Below are 26,187 nucleotides of genomic sequence, written 5' to 3'. Positions count from 1 at the left end.
TGACATACAATTATCAGCAAGACACAGAGAATGAAGCACTTTTTTTTTCTGTTGACAACAAATTCTAGCCATCTTTACATGCTATTTGTTTTCAGAAAGAGAAATTGATATTTGTCTTTAAACACATTTTAAAGAATATTTTTTAAACTCTTTTTTAAACATATAAATTCAAATTAGGCTTACTTAACAAGTGAAAGTGAGTTTGGTTATTATGCATGTACTCCAGCTGCCAGGCAATATAGCAACAGCTCGCTTCCATGGAGGCCTACAATTGCTTCAGTCTTAAAGTCTCCCTGGAGAAGAGGAGGCTCCTGGAGAAGAGGAGGCTCAGGGGTGACCTTATCGCTCTTTATAGGTACCTCAAGGGAGGCTGTAGCGAGGTGGGGGTTGGCCTGTTCTCCCACGTGCCTGGTGACAGGACGAGGGGGAATGGGTTTAAGTTGAGTTAGGGGAGTTTTAGGTTAGATGTTAGGAAGAACTTCTTCACTGAAAGGGTTGTGAGGCACTGGAACAGGCTGCCCAGGGAAGTGGTGGAGTCACCATCCCTGGAGGTCTTCAAAAGACGCTTAGATGTAGAGCTTAGGGATATGGTTTAGTGGAGGGCTGTTAGCGTTAGGTTGGAGGTTGGACTCGATGACCTTGAGGTCTCTTCCAACCTAGAAAATTCTGTGTGATTCTGTGTGTAATTCAGACATATTGATATCTGAGTTGCACTGAATGGCTTACACTATTTTTGATTGTAACCAATTTTATAGAATCCTCACACATCAGTCTTGAAATAGATTTCACAAAACAAGTACTGCCTCTTACATGTTCTTCCTTGTGCTTGACTTGGATTTCCTTCTCCATCTGCATACAGAGCTATAACATTTATCGAGTAAGCAGTGTCAGGAGTCAAGCGTTCCAGCATCACATCACGAGTGTTGCCTGGTACCACAATCTAAAACAGAAAGAAAGTGCACCTACATTAAAAAAAAAATCTTCAATTTATGCCATATCTTTTTAGAATAACAATTTGAATGAAATATAGAAAAATTGGGAACATTACCATGATGTGTATTTTTCAAGAAAAATAACACAATTTTAAAATAACCAAATAACACTGATATCAATTCAACAGCAGGTGCTACTAAATAAATAAATAAAATAAATAAATAAATACATAAGGAGCGTTAATTCTGCAAATGGAGAGCTTGTTCTGCTATGTTTTTTTTTACCTTATATTTTACATTAAATTTGTTCAGAATAAATAAATAAATAAATAAATCAGGAACACAAAACAAAAAATGCAAATTCTATCATGATTTCCTGACATGTAAAGGTCATTTTCTAATTGATAGGTTCCTACTCGTGTAAAGTACTATGCAGTTACACTTTACAGATACCAATGACTCATTAAAAATTCTTATTCTTCCTTACACAAAAACATATTTATGTACAACATGGGTGCACATTTTATATGAGTATATTCACAGGCCTATATCTAAACGTGCACCCATTTCTACACAAATCCAAGAACTCTTACTTCACATCTGGAGGGCAAATTTTTACCCCTATGCAGACTTCACTGCTCACCCAGTCCTATTTAAGCACTAATGATTTAGGGCAAAGAGATGATCCAGTGGTAATATCATATAAACTTGGCATCTGGTTTCAGAATTAAACATTTCCTAATAAATATTGTTCCCTTCTGACTTTATAAAATAAAGATTTTAACTCATCTTTACCTGCAGTAAAATAAAGGATACCCATTAATCAGCTTTAAGTGTGACAGTCTTATCTCTTTCCTTTTTTTTTTTTTCATTTCACCAAATTAAGCTTTTGTTTACAATATACTAAATTTCTATCAGTACAGTATTTTCAGCAGGGACAATTCTAGGCAGATGGTTGGCCTACATTTATTGTTATTGTTCTACACTCATTGAAGGAAGAAATATCCTCCACACACTTTTAAGGAATTGTATAAAAACTAAATTACTTACAGATTCTGATGGCCTTGGGCCAGATAGTGAAGAGTAATTAATTCTGTATTGCTGTACTGGACCTGGAGCAGGTTCCCAACGGACATTCATGCTGTTTGGTGTGGGATTGTAAACTTGAATGTTTCTCGGTGTTCCTCTCTCCACTAGGTCAAGGATAATTAAAATTAAGTTTACAAGGCTGCTTACATAAGTTCTACTTCTACTTGAATTTTCAACAGTGCTCAAAATAAGCTGAGAAATACATCTGCCCAAAATAAACACATGATTTGTATTACCCTAATGTTATTTATTTACCCTTCTATGAAGCTAAGAATCTTAGTTATTAATCTTTAAATGCATCCCTGCCAGGCAGCAGGGCAGCTACTGGCACTAGAATTGAAATTTTACTATTGTGTGTAAGTAAACAATAAGCTAGCTTCACAATATAAGAGCTGAACTTGCCTGAGATAAATGAACTGAAAGTCTCCAAAGAAAAAGAATAAGTTACAGAGCTACAACCATAAACGTGCAGGTAAAGTTTTAGCTTGGGGGAAAAAAAAAAAAAAAAAAAACTCTATAATTGATATAAATGAATTAGAAGACTTCAATTTCTAATGATTTGAGTCACTAAACAAAAATCCCAACATTTTATTTTAAAGTACTGTTTTTACTTACAAGTTCTGCCAGTGTCAGACGTACGTCCACCATCCCCTTCTGGAAAAACTGGAACCACAGTTACAGTATAAGGTGTGTTGGGCTCAAGAGTTCTCAGGATGACATAGTTTGTATTTCCAGGTACTGTGGTCTACAAATTTAAAAAGAAATATAGAGGCATAACATTTACATGAAAATGCAAGAAGTTCAGCTTTTTGCATCTGTGTTAGTGTTGATATTTATTTTAGATTATATGCAAGATTACTAATCCACAAGGGTGCTGCACTTAACATAGGCAGGCCTATTAACATCAACCTAGATCTGATTTAACCCAAGAGAATTTCAATATTTGTTTGTTTGTTTGTTTTTGCTGAATATAGCAGTAATCTCACAATCCAAAATGGCAGATTGCAATTTCCCCTCCTTTAACAATCACCTTGTCCACCATATCTCATTTCTAGACTGGATGTAATAAAATCTACATTATGGAAGAAAGCTGTTGATACTTGAGGTAAGAGAGTTCACGTTATCTTCTAGAATTGTCTTTCAGGAAGATTCTGTCTTGGACAATGGTTATTAAGTCCTATGCTCTCCTGTACAATTGCTTTTAGCTGACTTTCACTTTTGATCCTGTTCTACTATTATCAGTAAAGAGAATCTACAGTGATCTTTTTAATGCCTACTATTTAGCAGCTCGAGAGTCATTAAATCACTTTCAAAATCAGCATTACATAACACTACAACATGCTAATGACAACAAGTAATGAGCACCTCATGTTGTAAGTAAAATTCCATGGCATTTTAGCTCTGGGGATGCTATTGAAATAGGAGTAATTCATGTAGTCCTTATTTCACTGGCACATTAACTTGCGCAGATGTGGAAAATGAAACAGAAGTGGAAAAGAATAAAATTTTCCCAATCTGCAACAAGTGTGATCGAATCCTATTTTCAAGATTGTTTTAGCTCATTAGTAATTAACTAATTTTAGAAGATTAGAATCCACCCATGTGGATTCTAATCTTTTTTTTTTATGCTTTCAAAAATATCATCCCAAATGACTGTCTACTGCCATATGACTTCTTAATAGTAAAAATGGGTAGAAATATCATCTGACTTTACAGCCTTTTGTACACCCTGAAATCAGCTTTATGCTCACACGCACCGCCCTAAGAATAAACAAACAAATAATGTGTGTGGTATTAAATCTCCATGCTAAGGTCAAATACATAAAATGAAATATCAGTATTAGAGTTAAGAATAAATGATTTTCATGGAGGTGTCCTGCATTTGCTCCAGAGTGGATACAAACTGAAAAAGCCATGGTGTAGACAGACAAGACAGCAGTCAGTCCACAGCATTCCTCTCACTACCACCATGGGCTGCAATTATTGGATAGTAAGATCCACAGAAGGATTTACCATTTCTTCTGCACCTCCAGCTGTAGGCCCATAAAATACTTTGTACTGGCGAGGATTTCCTTCTGCATGATCCCATCGAACATTCAGAGTACTGGTGGTTGGGTCATAAACTAGCACGTTCTTCACAGTAGTGAGAGGTTCTGAAACAGATCAATGAGCTGTCAGAAATGTGGTGCCACATTCTCTTACCCTGTGCTATCTGATTACGCTCATGCAACATGTTAATGGGAAGTTTTTTAAAAACAGATTTAATAGTTCGTGTCAAACGTTACTTGTATTCAACAATCAGAACACATCAGACCCGCCCAACAGCATAAGGAATGCTAAATATGGTAAAAAAATATCTGAACATTATTTCAAAATTATACCATGAGTTCATTAGGATTGTTCTCCTCATTTCTCTCCAAGCACATTGCTATGTTTGACCTTCCAAAGCAGGTTCAAAAATAAAGTACAAATTAATTAATAAATCTATTAATAAATAGATAATTTAAATATACAATTAATTAAGTAATTGAAAAAACAGGGAATTGTTTTTTATGTCTGAAGTGCCTCTGTTAGCAAATCACTCAGTGCTTTCCACAGAAGGACTAAAACAGTATTGTTAACATAAAATAGTACAATCTCAAGTTGCACTCTGTAAAGGCCAGCCTCCAAATGGAAGGTGCTTACAAGAAGATAGTAAACTTACACCTAACAGCACACATATGAGAGTCACATGCCTTCCAATCCCTCATTTTGGTTAAATTGTGACATAAAGGGGACAATTAAACAGATTAAAGTGAGGAAGTTCAATGGTAGCATTAGGGTTTCAGCTTTCAGAAGTCTAAAACTAGTGGCTTAGGATTTCTCTTTAAGCAGTAGACTGATAGGCCATCCTAAATTAGTTTAGAAACTTGAAATCCACCAAAGGACAAATAACAAATAGGCATGATGCATTTCACCATAGAAATATTTTCTCATCTAATCTGAAATGCAATACATCAAATTTTTTTCACACCTAACAAGAAGACCACAAAAAGTTACTTACTGGTTCTGCCTCGTCCTGTCATTCGCCCCCCTTCACCATCCACGTATATTGAGGACACAGTGATAGCGTACGGTGTGTCAGGCTGCAGCTTCTGTATCACTACACTGTTCTGCCGTCCACCTACCATCGTCTGCAGTAAAACAAAAGGAAAAGATTAAAGTGCTTTTCATGCTGCTGTTTTTATGCTTTCTGTAATAATGAACCACGTAATCATTTGATGCTGAAAGGAAAACACTATGGTATATCGTATTGTGCAATCTTCTTGGGATGGAATCTGACAGTAGGCATTGAATAATATTTTCATACATATTCATATTTATCTTTAAAATTTCAGAGAGAGTACAGCAACACAAAGCCAGTATTCTTTAAGACCTCCAAACTTGCATGTAACCACAATCACACATTGTCAGTTCTGTGCCAGAACAGCGCTGTTTCTCCACATTGCATCTGACTATATAATATTGAAATCATGAAAAAGTCTTTTATTCATTTTGACAGACTGTGAATTGTCCTTATTATGCTCCACTCTCAGGTAGAAGGCAAGCATGGAATAAATTACAATACCCTGCAGATCTCTAATATAACATTTGATTGACATTGTCAATCCTTGATTTCATGCAGTTTATAACATGACACTTCTGTTTCTAATGCATCCTTATTAAAAGTCTAAAATCATTATACATCTTTCATTCCAATTTTTCTTTAATGTAGAATCACAAAATGGTTTGGGTTGGAAGGGACCTTAAAGATATCTCATTCCACTCCCCTACCATGGGCAGGGACGCCGTCCACCAGGTCAAGTTTCTCAAAGCCCCATCTGACCTGGCCTTAAACATTCCAGGGATGGGGCACCCACAGCTTCTCTGGGCAACCAGTTCCAGTGTTCCAACCACCCTCTGAGTAAAAAATGTCTTCCTTACACCTAATCTAAATCCACACTCTTTTAGTTTAAACCATTACCCCTTGTCTTACACCCCCTGATGAAGAGTCCCTCCCTAGCTTTCGGCTCCCTTTAAATACTGTAAGGCTGCTATAAGGTCTCCCCACAGACTTTTATTTCTGGGCTAAACACCACCACCTTTCTTAGCCCTTCTTCCAGGACAGGTGCTCCAGTCCTCAGAGGGGGTATATATAATCCTGTTCCAACAATCTCCACCAAGGAAAAGATTTGCAGTGCATTACAAATAATACTCAGATCTCTGGCATCTGGGAATTTTGAGATTTTGTGTTTTTAATTGTGTGAAAAGTGCACTCGCTCTAGAGCATCTTTTTTACTTTTAAGACTACCTACTTATTTTCAAAGCCTACTCAATTCATATGTGTATGTTGTCATAAGATCTTATGCTGATGAAGTGATAACAAGCAAGAATTCACTCATCTTCGTATTTCATTGAATAATTTTAATTTACAAGGAAACTTTTGATTTGTACTGAAGTGTCCAAAACACAGTTCAAACCATAAAAGCTTTTAGCATCCTATTGTGGCTGCCTCCATAGTTTCATGTCTATTTGTCTTTCAAAATCTGTCCCTAAATGATCACAGTGGTCTCCACAGTTTGATGAAAAACCGCAGTTTTTGCCATGTAGTCTTCAAATCATCTGTGGTGGTCACTCCTGATGCCAAGGCCATGAGATGTGAGACCAGTATTAAAGAGAAATTAAGACCTTCCAGAAATTCCATTTTATAATTCAGTGGGACAGTCCTGGGGACCCAGCCACAGCAGTTTAATCAAATATCATAGTGACAAAAAGTAAGTAATTACTATCCTGTGACTGAGAATTATTTGCAGACATTAATATGTTGTGAACAGAGCATGCTTTTCTCAGAAAATGGAGTCTTCTCCAGCTCCCACTGCTGGACTTTATCCAGTTGTGAATAATTATGTCCATTAAGATTAGTTAAGTCTATCCTTTGTCACTGCACAAATTTCCACAGAATGCCCATAGTTCTTTTTTTTTTCACTCCAGTACAAGCAAAAAAAATGAATTAACCTTGCTGCTGCTTCTTATTCTTTTAATGATTTCTCAACTAAAGTCATTCAACAATTCAATTACTTTAACTGAAATGTATTTTGTTCAGAAGAAAGTAGAAACGGGTGCATAAGTATCCAAAACATTCCTGGATACACTTCTGAACATGGTGATCTCTGATTACAGGAACAAGCTAAACATGTGTGGTTTTCATCTGAGACTCTGAGTCATGTGTCAGTAACCACAACAGCTTCCCACCGCAGAAGAGGGCATTTTTAAGTAGCACTTTTTTTCTGGTAAACAGGCTGACTGAATTAACATTCCCAAGTGGTGTTGCATGGACCATGGGCACTCATCACAATTCTTTCTAATGATGCAGGGAAAGCTGGCTGATCATACAGTACTGGTTCTCCCTATTATTACAGCTGCTCAGTCATATTAAACGACACTCAAATAACCTTAAACTCTTCCCTAGCATGTTTCCAATGGACCCATGTTTGCAGCTAAGACTTCTTGGGGGGTTATTCTGTCCCCAGCATAGTAAGAGAGGATACCATGCAATTCTCAACTGCCCACGGTATGTTCCAAGGCAAAGTGCCTCTAATAAAGCACAAGACACAGTATGAAAAAAAAAAAAAAAAAAAAAAAAAAAAAAAAAACATGATGAACACTGGGCTATGGAAGTGGTCATGGTAGTTCTTGACTGTTGAGATAACTATCTGTGTATCTGTAACTTGTATTCTCATGTGCTGCTTGATTTATTCCTCAACTGACTGTAACTATATTCTAGTTATATCTATAGACTATATGATTTTTTTAAAGGGCTGTATCCGAAGTTACTGGGTTATTTGCTCCCTAGAGAATGTTCTATCTCAGATCTGAAAGAAGAGAAAGAAAAAGGTAGGAATATATACTTATCTACTACAAATATGTCTTCACCTAAAAGGTGATTAATATGTAGTTGTGCTTTTTAAATAAATTCTTCTAACACATTAATTTGCAGAACTACCTTATAATAACTACAGCAATTCAAAATTAGTTACCGACTGTTCAGGGCCATCTCCACTGATAGGCTGGTAAATGATCTTGTATCTCTGTACTCGGCCACTGGCAGGGTCCCACTTTACAGTCAAACTGTGTGACGTTGCATTGTATACTTGAAGGTTTCGTGGGCCACTCTTTGGGGCTGAAAAAGGTAGTGAAGAATAAATATTTAATTCAAGCAAAAAGCAGGGACAAACACTTCATTCATACTTTTAGGACTGAATGAATGCCTGACCAAGAGCAGAATATATTAAGAACAAGAAAACATAAACTGTAATGTTTGTAAAACAATAAACATGTGGTAATCTAGTGTTTAGTATTCTTCCAAATACACAATGCTGTTCATTAAATGATCTCAGCTTTTTAATGTCAACATTCTTCTCAGTTTAGAAAAAAAGAGGTAGCCATGAGTTTTCTTTAATAATAACATACCCGGAAATTCAGATTCTTACCTGGTGTAGTTATAGGTACCAAGGGTACTAGAAAAAAAAATAAAAATAGAAAGAGTGTTCAGTATTCTTGTATGTGTATGCTTTCTGATTTAACAAATATCAATAATAACATGTAGATACCCTGTAATTACTTACATGTTCGTTCACTGCCAATCAGGTCATCGCTTTCTGATTCATCAGGATAGATGGCAGTAACTGAGACTTCATACAATGTATCTGGATCCAGATTTTCAAAGACCAGACTGTTGTCATCCCCATTTAAGATGGTCTTGTGGAGAAATAATAAACAGATAGATAGATAGATAGATAGATAGATAGATTGATTTTAAAATATGCCCTCTGAGAGACTGCCCCCAAAATCTTATGGTGACTATTCTTACCTCCTGTTTTTCTGATCTTCCGTAGGGTCCCCAGGTTATTCTGTAGAGAGAGACATCTGGAGCTCCATGATCCCAAGTTCCTCTGAAACTATGTTTTGTTACATCTGTGATTCTGAGATTGACTGGTGCTGGCACAGGCTCTATTGTGAGAGAAGGAAACGATGTAACTACAAAACAAAGTTAAGCCAAGGAACTGCTCAAACAAAGAATTTAGAAGATTATGTAGAAGATTCAGACCTTACTTACCATGCTTCAAATGACTACAGTAAAATACTGTGGTATAACTCAGCCCACCTACTCTAAGCAAATTGTCCTTCATAATCTCACATCAACATGTTGTCACCTGATAAAACCATTCTAATGACCTCAGAAAAACTCACACACCTACTCACAACAAACAAAGTCCTAGCTCTTGCATTTTGGAGTTAGAGTAGGTAATTACAAACTCCCACATACAGACATTGAGGTCCTGCATGAGTTTCTTCCAGATCTTAAAATTCCTTATACAAACTAAGTAAGTCATGACTGAATTACAAGATTGTCTTAGAAAAAGTTCACTGAGGTTAACTGTAGGTTAAGAAGGCAAAATGTTATAGATACTGGAAAGAAATTAGTAAAGAGGTAAAACCAAAGAATTAAACTAAAAGCAATTATTTTGGCTGATTTTTCCTCTTTCTCTTTACACATTCGGACAAAACCATAGCTACAAACCACAGGCTTACACAAAAGCAAGCAAATCAACAACAACAACAAAAACTCAAAAATATTTTTCAAAACACCAGGCTTTAAAATGGGAAACTCAGGGAAAAAAAAAAAAAAAGTGAGAGCATTTTTCTTTCTTTTCAGTTCAGAGTGATGGTCAGTGATAAGGTAACACTGCTCATTTCTATTCTAGTTCTTCATTTTAACTGTGTTCTTAACTGTGTTCTAAAGATTAGATCAGGATGAGGGCTTTCCTGATGTCAGCTTTTTCTTTTCAGTTGGACATGTCTCTGTGGTGGCTTTACCGTGCTAGGCAGCTAAACACCACAACCGCTCTCTCACTGCTGCAGGGAAAGTTAACATTCCAGCCAGACCCAGTACAGTCTCTTACATGGATATCTGCTCTTACACTCCATGCAATATGATTGTCTTATTCTGTTGTTATTACTGAAGAGTCACCTTTATGATTCCCTGAATAACATCTCTAAAAGTACAGGAGGCTGATTTACCATTTCATGCTACAAAAACTCTCTGCTATCAGAAGAAAGATCACATCTCTTTAAGCCCCTACTATATGTCCCAGATTCTCACTTGCTTTCCTAGATGTCAACGAACTGTACAGATTTGCAAACCCTTTACTCTGCATTCTCTAATTTTACCCTTACATTCCTCCTTCAGCATCCTAATGTCAATAATTATGCTTCAGTTGCTGGTCTTTCCCCTCATTGCAGACTGCAGTTTCAGTGTTTGCTGCAGTAAAACACAACTCATCTGAGACTTCTGGGGGTTATATTGCAAATTATGCTACAAATAAAATATTTCTCAGACAGATGAAATTGTTTCCACCTTAACTTAACATGAGTATATTGCAACATACTCAAATAGAATATAACATAAAAATACTAAAAGAAGGGTTGTTAGGAAAACTTACGAGTAACAGCTTCTGCAACTACTGGTAGAGATTCCCCTTCATCATACACAGCAACAACTTTTACATTATACAGTCTTTGGGAGGAAAGATCAGAAAGAGTGGTGCTGGTTTTGAGTCTGTCAATTTCCACCTAGGAAATGCATCAACAGAAAATTCTCATTCAATTAGAAAAACACATTTAAACTTCAAAGAGTTATATTATAGAGTTATATTATATTATATTATATTATTAAGAGTTATATTCATGTCCAGCAGTACAATTATGGAAAGTTTGCACCTAACTGTAAGGAAGACATCTCTAGCAATGCTTACCCATGAGCTGCCAGTAGACAGAGGGGCTAACATACCTTTATTCTGCAATCGTGTTCTCCTAATTCTAAAAGTTTGGCAAGGTAACACTTAAGCAGAGAGCAGAAATGGCTGTTTATCAAAGCATATAATAATTCTCCAATCAGTTTGAGCTTTTCTTTCCCTTTTCTTTAAGAAGAGAAGGAGGAAGGAAAGAAAGGAAAAATCCATCTCAAGTTTATTCAGCTTCCAAGACATCAGTACCCTTTCCTGACTGCAAATTCCAAGAACTGATGTTCTCTATTCTTAATGCTGGCTTGCTATATTGCTTTTACTATTTATTAATAAGCTGGCTCCTCAAAACAAAACTACCAAGTACTTGCAAAAACATTCTTTTTGCTTACCTCCTTTATGTCAGCTTCATCGGCTACTTTGTATCTTAGGATGTATTTTCGAACCTTCCCTGGAGCAGGATCCCAGAGGACATTCATGCTGCTGTGAGTAACATCCCTAATTGTCAAGCCTCTTGGTCCAGGCAAAGGTACTGTAAAAATAATGACAGTAGCAGGTGAAAATGCTATTCACAGCAGAGCCACAGGTCTCTCAGAAGTCATTAAGTATTTTTATATATTGCATTGAAATGGAGGCAATAATTTTACATGAAGTTCATTGCTCAGACCATTATCTGAGACAGCTTAAGAACATATTGTCCCAGCAATAAGCAAAACAGCTATAAACAAATAACTTCATATTTGTAAATTATGAGCACAATACAGAAGTAACAGAGCTTAAAAACATCACTTTTCATGTACAGTCAAGGGCTTAGCATTTTTCAAGTACATAAGGATTACCATCTAGCCCAGAAACCTTCTTCTGGCAGTAGGAAATGTTTAAGGAAAGATGTTTAAGGAAAAGTAAGCTATGTTTAAGCCATGATTAGATCAATTTTTCCCTTTGTATGGCATGTTTCCTTCTCACCTAACTTTTCCAATTTATTAATATTTGGGGCCATTGCATTTTCTGTATTTTAGAGAATGTCTGAATTTGAGAAGAAGGTTTCTAAATGTAAGCAAGATTGAGTCATTTTTAAAAACACTATAATACTATAACTTCCTTCATTACTGAAGGAAAAATAAATATGTTCCTCTTTGGAGGAAAAGGTAGGTACCTTTTCATTGAAATTGCCTGTAAGGTCTTTTGGCAATGTGAGAGTGCTATAAAATGCATTAAATATGGATGAGACAGTCTTCTAAATAAAACAGAATATATAAAAACTGTTGCATTAAATAAAATGAAAGTTAAATTCTGCTGAAGCAATAACAACAAAGCAAAAACCAAGATGTACATACATGTCACTTCCTGGGAGGTGAGTGGGTCACTGATGATATCACCAAACAATACATGAGCTGTTAAAGTGTACTCAGTATTGGGGATGAGGTCTACTAGCTGAACCTCATTCACTGATGGTCCAACACGCATCTGTACAAGAAAAATAACACACCATGTTTAAAAACTAAAGAATGCAAAGGCAGAAGAGCAAGCAATGATTTAACTTCAAGGGAATTTTGTTTATGAGATTCACAGTATATTTACAGCTTCCTGACTGATGTCATTGTATACAATATCCCAGTAATCACTGCACTTTGAGTGCTACATATCAGCCTCTTTTGGTTATTGTGATATATCAAGAAAATCAGTTTTTCTGATTATTTTGGTAGAGTACAAGAGGTGAAGACAAATTCTCTTACCTCTTTCTCTGTGGCTGGGACTGTGGCATTCACTGGTTCATATGTTAACAAGTAACCTGTAGCTCCATTGACAGGTTCCCATCTCACTCGCATAGAAGTTGATCCAATGTCATAAACATACAGGTTTCTAACTGAAGACATTGGCACTGTCATATAAAAAAAATATATTATTTTTTTTCACCTTTTGCACTTTTCATATTTCACATCACAGATAGTGATCATCACATTATAGTGACATATAGTGATATCACAGAAAATCATGCTCTTGATGTATTGGAGTACATTACAGGCAGTAAAAAAGTCATCTACAAGTAGTAGTATTTTAAATGGTGCTAAATTTAAGAATGAAGTAATTGTCATCACATTTCGAATGTGCTAAAGATTTGCTATACGCACAGCTAAAAAACTATCTTACAAGTCTGCAATGGAACACTTGAATATTCTAAAAAGCAATATTAACTCACATGAATGATCTAATATAAAACAGTACATGACTACTTTGAGATCTGCACTTCTAAAAAGATTTTATATATTTTCTTTTTCTATATTTCTCAAAATATCAAATAAACATCAAAAATTATCACAGACTTTATAAAAATTATGTAGCTTCTTTAGGGATTTATGACAAGCCCAATGCAAAACAATGACAGAATTGAAATGAGACATTAGCATTCAATATCCTTGAACAGGCAGGAAAGTCACAAAGTCACCCTATGTTGCATTCAGCACAAATCCACCTAAATCAATGCTGTAGACAGCTAACAGTAAAAACATAATGGCTGTGTCGCATAAAAGTGATTTTACTGTGTTGAACATACTTTTAATTAATCTGATAAAATCAGAATGAATTTCATATAGTATTCTGTCTGCTAATAGCAGGAATTAATTATCTAATCTGGAAATGAAGGACTACAGGTTTCTATCTGATCAAATTTCTAGAATTTATAAACTCTGCCTTGTAATTCATTGCTATTGTTCTAGTCTAAGAAGCTGTGTACACCTGTGCTTTATAAGCTCGGAATGAAGTTGGAACAAACACTTTTTCCACACTGCAATTTGTCTTTGCTACAGCTTTCTGGACAAGATCTCAACAACCAGGGTAAAACAATACAATTTGATCACTGAAATTAAAAATTTTGTCTCCTCTAAAAAGAAAGCCCACAGTGCTAAAAGTTCTTTTGAACAGTTCTCCTCATAACAAATTGCTTCTTATGTTATTTGCATGATAATTCTAACTTACAGGTTGTTTCACTGCCGATTAGAGGTTCGCTGCTTTCATCTTCTACCACTGAAAACACGTTAACAACATATTCTGTTTCAGGTTTCAGATCTTTCAGAACTGTTGTAGTTTCCATCCTACTTACATAAAACTACATAAAAGAGAAGGAATGTTAACAACTGTATAACAAATATGTTTGTAAACCTGTCTCTAAGAGAAAAATAATTCCTTGTGAAACTCTTCAGAAATCAATGGTTTGGAACTGAAAATCACTATAGTGTTAATCTTCTACATATTTTATCTTACAGGATAACATTATTTTTGCAAAGCAAGCTATAGGGAATGCTCAAGCAGACTTGTTTTCAATGGGACTTGGTATAGCTAGCACCCTGCTTTCACACATGATGTAAATTTTTACATTATTCAGCAACATAAAGAAAATGCCATCACAATGTTACCACCTGGAAAAAGATTTCAAGCATCCAGGATAATCCAGGTTGTTACAGTACATGCCACTAGCAACACCTCACAGAATAGCAATGCCAGCAATCAGTCAAGCTGTAAAGTCCATGTGCACCAGAATGATTGCTCCAACCCAAATCAGAAGTCAAATCCTGAGGTCATGTTTTACTAAGATTAAGCTCACCATAAGTCAAATTTGAGTTAAGATGATTTAAAAACTACATTCAGAGATGGTACATTCAGAGTTCACTCTATCTTTTTTTTTTCTTTTAAAAAGAAAATGTATTAAAAGGACAGTGAGCTTACTTGTGAGTATGCTCAGAAAAATGTTACTATACACTTATTTAAACTGATATAGGATAATGGAATACGAACAGAAAGGAATTACTGGAAATATCAGTAAACTTTTTTTAATAAATACATTTTACTCCAGGATTAATAATTTTAAAACAACCAAAGCCATCTTTATGCTCCTATTTCTTTGTAGTTTTGTTTAGCATTTATTGAAATTCTCGACCTTGGAAGCCTTTTTTATTTTTGTTATACTGTACAGACACTAATGAGCAAAATCTTTAGAACGATGTTACTGTAATATGGAATTCCAATATTATTGTGGCCAATCTCAGAGATAAACATTCAGTACTAACCTGCTGAGGGGGACCTCCAGTGGTAGGGTAATATTCAACCCTGTATCTATCAACACTCTCAGGAGGTGGACTCCATCTCAGACGGAAAGAACGGGGTGTCACTTCTGAAATAACTAGGTTAGAGGGAGGTGGCAAATCACCTACAAGTGAAAAAAAGTTAAAAATATATTAATTTATCTTTTGTCATCAGGAATTGACAAAATGAAAATGTCAGATATTGACAATTGAAAACATAAACTAGAACAAGACAAAAAATACTTTAGAAAAAAAAAAAAAAAGACAAAAAAAAGACTCCAGTGTTTTCTTGGAGTACCATCAGCTACCATTACTGTTTTTCCATGCCAGGCTTTGCTTTTGAGCTGTCAGACATTAATACTTAAAAATGGTAGGGTTGCTATAATTTTCTTTATTGAATGAGAATCATCAAAGAACCTGCCACACTGAGCAAAAAGGTAACATGTTGAGAAACGTACTTCCTGACTCTGGGAAAAAAGGCAGGCATGTCCAGCCATGTCATGCTGTGTTAGGTATAACACAGTCATTGTTTAAAGGAAAGAAAGAATCCCTGCAGGGTAGTCCAGGTGGTCTGCACAACTTCCTCACCCTAGCAGCTGAAAAAACAGCCCAGGGCTACGCAGTGTTCCCAGTAAGTAATAAAAAGGAATTAGCATCACAAGCACATAGATGGAAAAAGGATGAACTAGACTGAAAATGTGATGTACCTGGACCTTTCACACTGTTACACAGATTCGTGTTACATCCTCAACAATGCTAGCCAGGAAGGAGAAATCTGCAACATTGTAAGCATGGATGTCATCTGGATCCGTTGCAATCTGCTTCAATTCATTTTCATCCGCATTTTTAATACCTTACAGAGAAGACATGAAAACAAAACTTGTTAGAAATGACAACTGTGAAACATAACACTATGAAAATAAGCCCTTAAACACACTTTGAATGTAAGTATCGTTTTAGGTACTTACGTGTTTCCACTTCTCTACACATTTAGCAGAGGGGTGGGAGGAAATTGGCTCAGGTCACCTCTTCATGTAATACTTACCAATTGCATAAAGTTCCACTCCCTCATCTCTGAGTCTTCTTGAAGGGGTGACTACATCATCTTGTGATTTGCCATCAGTGATGAGAACACCAATTTTGCGAGCTCTGGGCCGTAAACCTGCATCTTGCCTGAAGTTGTTTTTTAAGATGAAATCCAAGGCCATTCCTAGCATGATACAAAGAGGACAACCATCACTATAAACTGTTTCAACATACAGTCATGATAAAGGCTAGCATTTCATCCTAGTGATTTCACTCTGAAAACATCATTCCACAATTTACCACTTCAAGAGGCACTCATTACCTAGTTGTGGTCTGTCATGTACGCTTAACAGCATCTGGCACTATTTCAGCCCTTTGAAGGTCTATAATCTCTTACCTCCTATGCATCACACTCCTATATGGTCCACTCTATCCTCCCTTCTGGGTCACCTTGCTTTAACGCCAACCCTGACATAGGTTGGCGTTACCTGCCAACCCTGACCTTTTCTTCTTCTCATATGCTCAACAATAACCCAAGCTCTTCATCACCCAAGATCTTCTTTCCTTCTCTCTTTCTCTAGATTTTCACTAAGAATACACTTCCATTTACACATACATGTGTCCACATATGTATGCATATACATAGGCCCTACTCTCTTCCAACCATACTGGAGTGCATTATAAGGCCCTTTCACCACGGATTAATTTGAGCCCCCTACACAATTCCACTCTCAGCTACTAGAATTCTTTTCATGGAGCTTAAGAAAATCCTAGTGGTGTGACATACCTGTTAGAGTATTGCCTCCTTTGTATGGTAAGTTGGCTACAGCCTCTAACAAAGCTTGTTTTGTTCGGTAAGCATTCAGATTCCATTCTGTCCTGGGATCTCCACTATACTGTGCAAGACCTGGAAAAAGCCATTATTACACAGTTATTATGTAGCTATGCAGCAACTATGCCTTATTTTCTCTCTGACATATGACAACTTACCAATTTGTACTTTGTCAGGACCAATATCAAAAACTTCAACGATACGAGCTATGAAGTTCCTGACCGTTTTAAAATTTGGCCGCCCAATACTCCATGAGCCATCCACCAGCAGCACGATATCAGCTTCTGCTCTGGTTCTACATTCTAAACCTGCCATGTCAACCAGAAAAATATAACCTTAGCATGATACGTTTCAACCAGAAAAATATAGCCTTAGCATGACAGCTTTCTTTCCCAATCCTCTTTTATATGACATATGTCATGAGTTAGTTTCCAAAATAGCTCTAGTTTTATTCACTGGCACTCTGTCAAGTATGACCTATTTGTGAACGTTACTCACACTAGTCACTAGTTCCATGGCAAAAGCTGTATAAATTTTTTTCATGTATGTTTCCTTTTAGAAATAAGCCTTCTAAAATGTCAGGGCCAGTACTCTTCCCTATTGTCATGTCAGTATCTATTTTGGTCTTTAAAGATGGCTGATAACCATCTTTCAGAGATTTTGTAAACTACTTTAGAGGATTTCCAAAGGACTACTGAGCTAACCACTGACATGGCAGTGAACATTATCAGATTATCCAAAGTCACAGTATTTTGGTCTATTGTTCATGACTAAATTATTGCTCAATTTTCAACTATGTAGCAGTGGAATTAACAGAATATATAACAACCACTTTCATATAAATATAATTTCTGGTTTTTCAGGGACAAAAGACAGGTGGTACAGTAGATTGCACGTAGAGGAAAGAAAGGTCACAGTTTAGAAGATACACAAACATAAACACAGTTCAAGAAATAGAGAGGGGACAAAAACAAACATTTATATAAAGCTGCAATGTTCTGAAAATGTAAGAAGATATTTCAGGTATCTTCAATTCACAAATTACAGAATGAAATATGCATCATATTGTTTTCATCACAAGGAAAATCACAAAATATTTATACAAAGCAGAAAGACACAATTTTATCCACAGCCATTTCAAAAAAAAAAAAAAAATCCTTGCTCTCTCTCTTTTCCTGTAGATTGTGTTACCAGCTGCAAATTTTCTGGCTTCCTGCCATCAGAGCTTCTGGTCTTTATATGGAAGAAATCCCATTGAGAAAAATCAGCCACACTCATCACAGTTGAAAGATATTGTGATTTCATATATGTTCCACATAATTGATCCAACACTGCAGACTCATGAATATAACTATTCCATGTACCTGGGGGTTAAAAGCATGATCCTCTTCTGCATAGAAAATATAGATCTAGTCTTTAGTCAGGACAATAAAATAAATTGGGAGTAGGGTTTAAGTAAAATTATGTTAGTTCAAAAACTTGCATGCATAACTTTAATATGGAAGTTAAGGTTAGCTTCTTGTACAACATAAAAGTTAAACTATTCTGACTTTTTTTTTTCTTCCAACTACCATAGTTCCCCACATGGAAAATTCTAGCAAAGGCACCTAGGGCAATTTTTTCCCCCATTAATAAATAATGTACTATTACATTTACAGTCCCAGATATAAAATTCATTTCTCACATTAACCATGACTCAAATCCATGCATTAGTAAAACTAAATAGCTTAAAGAATATAACACTCAAGACAGAAATGACAGCTGGCGTAATAAAAAATAACAAACCACTCTTGGTGTAATTATTTTTCTGCCAGACTTATTACAGCTTTACTTTAATGTCACTGATGGCCTGTTATGTAGTTTTTCGTAGTTTTACCCTCTTGCATTAGACATAGTGGGACAGCAATAACTTCAGAAGTTTCTAAAAACGTTGTCAATAAAAAGTGAGGGTAGTATTTTTTACACAGCCCAGTGTGGAAACAGGGCATTAAAGAGGTTAAGCAAGAAGAATATAGAGTCAATTATCAGAAGGTTTTTTTATATTGTTTTGTTTTGTTTTTAACTCTGAGATGCCTTTGCACTGAGGTTCTTTGTCCTCCTGAAATTGTCTTCTCTCTTATGGTTATAGAAATCTTAAAATGGCAGAGAAGTCTCACTTCTATGTGTATACTTGGCTACTAAAAAGCAACAACCTGATGCAGACAAGCTCTTTATGATTTCCACGAAGGAGGAAACTCTGAAACTCTCTTTATCCAGTATTAATTGCAAGTATACTGGCTGTAAGATTCAGTTAATATACAGAGGACCATTAACCACATCAAGGGAGCTGCTGTCATACCAATCGTAGAAACTTTGATTGGAATTTTTAGCTATGCAGGAAGAAATTCCCAAACAGATACTGGAAAACACTCAGCACTTGCATTTCTGTACTAACTCTCCTTCTATGGTAAAAGTGACTAAATAATGGCTATGTTGCATATAAACTTAAATAATGCACAGTAATATCCTGACATCCCCAGCTAACAGATCTTTGTCCATTATATGATCTTAGTCTTAAAAGGAAAAGTCACCATATAAGGACAAGCAAATGGCTAGAGATCTGCCTAAAATTCTTTGTTCTATTCCTGTGAACACCCCTGTAGATGAGCAATGATCTCTGTTCAAGAATTTGACCTTATATGATTTAACACAGATGTGGATGGCTTGAAAATATGATGCAGATGGCTTTCAGTAATCAGTAAAACATGGGTTGCCCGAGTTATCTTTTTTGTAAGATCATCTAAAGGGAGCAGAGGACTAGAAACATGAACTAGGGCATATTTAGTGGTCATTTCAAATGAGAGGTTATGTCATCAGACTAGGGAGTCTACTGAATCCTGCAAATAGATATTTATGTGCATTAGATAAATGATAAGGAATGCTGTGAAACTTTAAATCTCTTTTATCCAAAAGCCAAGCCTGCATTTTGTTGAATACAATCATGTTTACCTCTAGATAAAAATGGCTCCGTAGTAGTATCTGAAAGGGTGGTCATCTCTTGTCCAACAAGTGGGTTGCTCTCTCCTCCTTCAAACATTCCAAAAACATTTACCTTATAGGTAGTTCCTGCCCTGCAATAGTTAAATAAATATACTGTAACTGAAGTCACTTGGCTAGCTAAATGTTGATACTTCACTTATGAAATCTTCACAGTTTTACTCCACAGAGAAGAATGTGTTAAAACATGAAGCACAGATACTAGTTCTTCCACAAGACAGTGAAGTTTTGACCTGAAGCTGGTTTTAGATTCTATACATAAATTTATAGTCTTCTTTGTTCAAGTAATTTAAGATTTTTAATGATCCCATTTTAAATACACATACAAGTTTATATGCATACTATTCATGACAGTGTAACAGATTTTGACATGAAGCCTACTTTATAAATTCTGGCTTCTTAGAAAATGAATCAAGAACTAAACTAGGCTTTTTTTTTTAACATAAGGAACTTTTCAGAGAAACTTTAGAAATTCCTGCTGTCTTCTCCATTGTCCCATTAATACCATCATATGTGAAATGCAGAATACAACTTCTTGCCTCCTTCAGTTCCTATGAGAACACCAGCAGTCATGTGAATAACCTCAGAAATAGCCCTGCTAGGTTCTTCTCAAAGATTGCATCATCAGGTCATGATACTTTACTGACATAAATACTTCCTAATTTACAGTAGATTTTGCCAGGTATTACAATCCCTAATCATGGTTAAGCAAAGCCCCAAGCTGAAGTTATTTAAAAAAAAAAAAAAAAGAAAAAGAAATAAATAAAAAAAAAAAAAAAGAGAGATTTTTATTATCCATACCTAAGTTCTTCCAAAACCACTGTGCTGTCATATGGTCCTACTATTAATTCTCCAAGATTCCTGTCATCTTCAGTTGGGTGGAAAGTTACTTTGTACCCCTTCACTCGCCCTGGGGCTGGCTCCCAGGTTACTCGGAAGCTGGACATAGTTGAATCAGAAGTCCTCAGATTTCGAGGTGGCTTAAAGGGAGAGGCTGCAAGAATGTAAGAAAAGGATTTAAATCAGGTCTGCTTAGGAAAAAAATGACAAATATGATTTTGTGTAAAAATGCATATGTAAATTCAGTATTAGTGTCAACCCTAAACTCTTTGTCCCTTTCTTTGACATAAAGACAAGTACCAAGATATGAAGGGTGAGATTCACTTCACCTAATTTTATCTATCTAAACAATAGACACACAGTCTACATTTATTGTCAAGGCTCCCTCTACAGTCAACATACTGAAGGATAGATAGCAATTTATGTCATCTATCTTAAATATCCATCTGATTTTACAGTGAATGTTGACCATGGATTAATCACTATCAATCTTTCTATTTATTACAGATTAAAACTATACAACCAGCTTAGATTAGCTTTCTCTCTTTTAAACGGCAAAGGGTAGGTGAGCCAGAGAATAAAGAATGGCATATCTCAGTGTAACTCTGCCCAACGAGGGCAGAAAGATCTCAGGAAAAAAAAAAAAAAAAAAAAAAAAAAAAATCTCTTTTGGTAACAGCTCTCTACCTATGGAAGCAGAAAACTGATTTTAAATCTCCTTGATTTGATCTGGAGAGCAAGAGACCATTTCCTTACAAAACAAAAGACCAGCATCAGACAAAAACTAAAGGCAGAGTAGAAAATTAGTTTTGTTTTGACCCCCATACATCCCCTCACCAGGAATTAAAGATATGAGAATTTCTGAGAGAGAAGACTGCTTGTCCAAAAGGCAGTGGTCTCTGAAGTCAGTCAGGCTTTCACTGAGGACTCTTCAGAGTCATCTGATGGCCATTTTAGGTTTTCCACAGAAAATATGATTACCAAAGAAGACAAATCTAAATAACAGGATGCAGGGTAGCTATTTAATCAATATCCAGAACAAAAATGCAAATAATAACAAAAAAATGACAGTGCCTGATTAAATAGTCTGTAGACAAATATTGTTTTCCTCACAAAACACCTTAACTTCTGGTGACCGTGTTTCAAAACAGTTCCAGTATTGTCAGAACATAAACCACATCTACATCCTCAGTGTAACAGCAGAAAGCTGTGTTCAGCTCTCATACAGAAATTTTCAACAAATCAAATTCTCTTCTCAACCTCTAACATTTTCTTCAATTTGGATATCAACTCATAATCTTAGCAGGCTCCACCACAGCTTTTCTATGTATCATGGTTACCAGTTTGCAGTAGAAAACTTTAATGATCAAACCCTGTAAAAGTATGCACATACCTGTTGTTCCTTCTGCTTTTCTTGATTTTCCTTGTCCAAAGTCATAAATTGGAACAACACTGAGGTCATATGTAGTTCGAGGCTTAAGTCTCTTCAACACTATGCTTGTGGCAGGAGCATTTACTCTTCCAAACATCTGCCTTCCTCCATTGCGTGGTCGGTAGTACACACGGTAAGACAAGACTTTCCCAGGTGAAGGCTGCCATGTAACTCTCATTGTATTCTCTGTCTCGTTGTCTACAGTCACAGTCCTGGCATTTGGTGACACTTTTCAGTGCAAAAATATGGGTAAATGTTTACTTTGTCACATAAAGATATGTTCAAATGCATGCCTACTAAATTAATTTAGCTTTTTTTTTTTTTTTTTTTTTTCCTTAAAAATTACATTATTTCATTGGGGGAAGCACAGGTAAACCTCACAGAGCATTGTTACTTTCTTTCATGATTGTAATGAACTAAATAAACCTAAGTCCATTTTCCATTAAAGACCAAAAAAAAAAAGAGCGATTACACGATTACAGCCTAACTGGGAGTTTTATTTACTAGCACCTATTGGTAATCTGTTAAGTAATGGATTCAGGATGCTAAAGTGAAAGTTTTATATATATTATATATAATATACATATGATACATAATGTAATATATAATACATATATTATATATATCATAAATGAAATATATATATTATATATAGCCTTTTAATGAGTAAAATGATCTACAGACTTAAGATTTTCTAAATTTTGGGTTTCCAGGTCTGATACAGTACTAGTAAATGCCTGTACTCCTGGGTGTTGGGCCCCATACAAATACTCATGAGTATTTGGAAAGTCACTGAACACTAAATATAGAACAGTATTAGTGCTGAAATAAGGACAAGGACTAATAAAGCATTCTCTCTACCGATTGCAGCACTCAGCTTTTAAGAGATATTTTCCAGACTGTTGAAATGTTACAAAAGATCTGAAATTAAATGAAAGGTATGCTGTTGAGAACCAGCATAAACCATCTAGGTTGTTGCAAAACAGAACCTCCTTTGCATGCCAGAATCCATGCCAAGTCATGGCAATCCATGTCAGTATTTCATCACACAGTCAGGTAGGCTTTGCAGGCTACAGTATCCTCTCCCAGACCAAAGAACTGAGAATTTCTAATTGTGTTTGCACTAGAAGGATGAAATGTTAGTTAGTCTCAGGTCTGGGTCTATTGATAGCCCTGGTAGCGAGTCACCAGTGTGCCCTGGCAGCCAGAAAGACCAACCATATCACAGGGTGCATCAAAAAGACCATTGCTAGCCAGTCATGTGACTGTCCCACTCTGCTCTGTGCTGGTGTGGCCTCACCTCAAGTACTATGTGCAGTTTTGGGTACCATGGTATATGAAAGATGTAAAACTGTTAGAGAGTGTCCAAAGGAGGGCCACAAAGATGATGAAGGGTCTGGAGGGCAAGAGATATGAGGAGTGGATGAGGTCCCTTGGTTTGTTCAGCCCAGAGCAGAGGAAGCTGAGGGGAAGCCTCATGGTGGCCTGCAGCTCCCTCATGAGGGGAGCGGAGGGGCAGGCGCTGAGCTCTGCTCTCTGAGACAGCAACAGGACCCGAGGGAACGGCATGGAGCTGGGACAGGGGAGGGTCAGGCTGGGGGTTAGGGAAAGGTTCTGCACCCAGAGGGTGGTCAGGCACTGGGACAGGCTCCTTAGGGTAGTGGTCACGGCACTGAGCCTGCCAGAGTTCAAGTTGTTGTTTTCAAGAAGAGTTTACATGACAAGGTTTTGGTAGCAGGACACTGCAAGAGCTTCAGTTTGAAGATTGTAAAGATTTAAATGGGAAATAAGTTGGAATGGAAATTGACTGATTCTGTGGGAATTACTGTCTTCCATCCTTATTCTATCTACATCACTTATTCTAGCAGATTTCCAGCAGTCACACAAAGAACCCATGAAAGACTGGATTCAGAGTAATTTTCACAAAAATCACATCTCAAATTGGAGGTAATTCTCACTGAATCAAACCCCACATGACATAGAAAAGACTTACATTTTTAATGGTCAAAGAAAAAGCTAGAATTGATTGATTCGAGATGAGACTTTGGTTTAAGGGACTTTTCAGAAAGTAAAGGTGAAGAAAAATAAGGTCAATTTTCTTTAAAACATAATTTTGTCAAGAACTTAATATTACAAATGGTGGTAATGCCATAGTACACTCACCATCAGTAAAAGCCTCTCCTTCTACAGGGTCTCCTTCTCCACTGCTGTAGGTTGCATATACTGAAATCCTGTATTTAGTCTCTGGCTCCAAGCCATCCAGCACTGCATCCACTGTATTTCCAGGGACTCTCTTCTCTCCCATTGTATCATCATAAAGTGATTTCCATACTATCCTATAGTTATTAACTGCCCCTGGAGCTGGTGTCCATGATAACCCAACTGTAGTGTCAGTTATGTCTGTGGTAACCAAATTACGAGGTGAACCACGTTCTGCAAGAAAGAAAAAAACAAATTGTCACTGAAATACAAAGAGCGTGCTAACTAATAAGTTAGCAAAGTACAAATGGAAAATTAAAATGATCATAAAAGCAGAATCAAAATTTTGGCCTGTCAATACTAGTTTAAATAACATATACATGTATGTGTAGTTCCAAGAGAAAACTGATTGCTTTATTCAACAAAATGTTGAAAGCTAACTTTAAGCTATGAATAACCTATCCCATACTGTACAAGATCCTTAGCAGTTATGCTTTAAAATTTGCAAAATAAAAATGATATTAAGCAAAGTATCAGAATGAAACCAATGCTTAAATGTGCTGCAGCTCATTTGCATAGGTTTTAACTCACAACTAAATATTTTTCCTTCATTTGTTCATCTTCACCCTCATATGTGCAATTTTTTTCTGAGGGGTAAATAAAGAAGACTTTAACCTGAGTGAAATAGTCCATTCAAATTCTCTGACAACTTCGTTTATTTGTTTAATATTACTATTCTTATCTCCTTGAGTACTGCTTACTGCTTACTAGATCTACCTGCTATTTCATTTTGTCTGTTTACAACTAATTTGCAGTGTGTTTCCGTCATACAGCAGTTACAGCAGAAAACAATCTTATCTCTCCACTTGTAAGACTTGTACCTTCTTTCTGACTATAGTTTGTTCCAGCCAGCCTGGAATGAAGGAAACAGCTCGTTAGTATGTGAAATCCAGTTGTCAGCTGGATGAGTGAGCCTCACCTAACACACCAGAGTAATTCCACTGCTTAAAAATGGAGCTCGTTGGTCTGAAGTGGTGCAGTAAAAGGAGTGCCTCTATTTAATGTTTAACATACATTTATAACATATGTTCAATTTTCCTATTGCAGTGGCTGGCTTTTGAGGCAGGAAAAGAGCACTGACTGGTTTTAATGCAATGGCCTCACTGTAGCAAAATCTGCAAAAGGGATCTACAAAACCAGATGTACAAAAACAGATCCATATACACACAGAAGCATTTGGTTCTTCAACGTATATTCTCAATGGCCTATCTCACTGTACAGGACATTTCTGAGACTGATTACTAATAGGACTTAAAAGCTTGAGGTGGCCTTATGGCATCATGGCTAAGTTTCACCTGCACTGATAAAAATATATTCGTATATTATACTACAGCAACCACAGGACCAGATTCAAAATTCTTTGAACACAGAGAAATTTAATACTTATCCAATTTCCACTGTCTGAGCTCATCACAAACCCAGACCTCACTTTTCAGAAGCATGAAGCAGTTTCAGTCCAAGACAGAGCAGCAAGTTGCTCACAGTCATAAACTGCATTTTCAGTTTTCATACTCATTTGTCTTTCAATTCTACTGCAAATCTGCAATGCTTCCAAACATAATACCACTGGAACAAACAGGGTTACCTGCAGAAAGGCTTCATTTTGGAATTATCTCGTTGCCAGCACAACCTCATTAAAACTGAGCTAGTGAATCCCACTTGGCTTAATGATAAAATAGAAACTAATATCAATGTATCTGCAAGCAAAGCTGATAAGAATCACCAACTTCACAGATTACAGAATCAGAGGGTACCACTCCAACCACCTAGCTGACTCTATCAAACATAGCTAACAGAGCTTGTTAAATAACTCCTTTGTGCTGTAGGTTTGTTTTTTTTT

General features: G+C 36.3%; 1 protein-coding gene across 1 annotated transcript in view; it reads right to left on the bottom strand.

The window, feature by feature from the left end:
• COL12A1 (collagen type XII alpha 1 chain) overlaps positions 1-26,187 on the bottom strand; it is a 97,286-nt gene that overhangs the window by 39,466 nt on the left and 31,633 nt on the right. The window contains 24 exon segments of the mRNA XM_032185721.1: positions 811-940; positions 1,983-2,125; positions 2,637-2,766; positions 4,035-4,174; positions 5,065-5,194; positions 8,078-8,220; positions 8,531-8,557; positions 8,666-8,798; positions 8,911-9,050; positions 10,544-10,673; positions 11,236-11,375; positions 12,181-12,310; positions 12,580-12,725; positions 13,820-13,949; positions 14,908-15,047; positions 15,630-15,659; positions 15,662-15,775; positions 15,968-16,132; positions 16,736-16,855; positions 16,939-17,088; positions 19,769-19,890; positions 20,618-20,810; positions 22,050-22,316; positions 24,252-24,521. Of these exon segments, the coding sequence (XP_032041612.1) occupies positions 811-940; positions 1,983-2,125; positions 2,637-2,766; positions 4,035-4,174; positions 5,065-5,194; positions 8,078-8,220; positions 8,531-8,557; positions 8,666-8,798; positions 8,911-9,050; positions 10,544-10,673; positions 11,236-11,375; positions 12,181-12,310; positions 12,580-12,725; positions 13,820-13,949; positions 14,908-15,047; positions 15,630-15,659; positions 15,662-15,775; positions 15,968-16,132; positions 16,736-16,855; positions 16,939-17,088; positions 19,769-19,890; positions 20,618-20,810; positions 22,050-22,316; positions 24,252-24,521 (3,363 nt within the window).

This window comes from Aythya fuligula, chromosome 3 (assembly GCF_009819795.1).
Source record: "Aythya fuligula isolate bAytFul2 chromosome 3, bAytFul2.pri, whole genome shotgun sequence".
Lineage (NCBI taxonomy): Eukaryota > Metazoa > Chordata > Aves > Anseriformes > Anatidae > Aythya > Aythya fuligula.
Note: the sequence above shows the minus strand (reverse complement) of the source record. Positions and strands in the feature narration are given on the sequence as shown.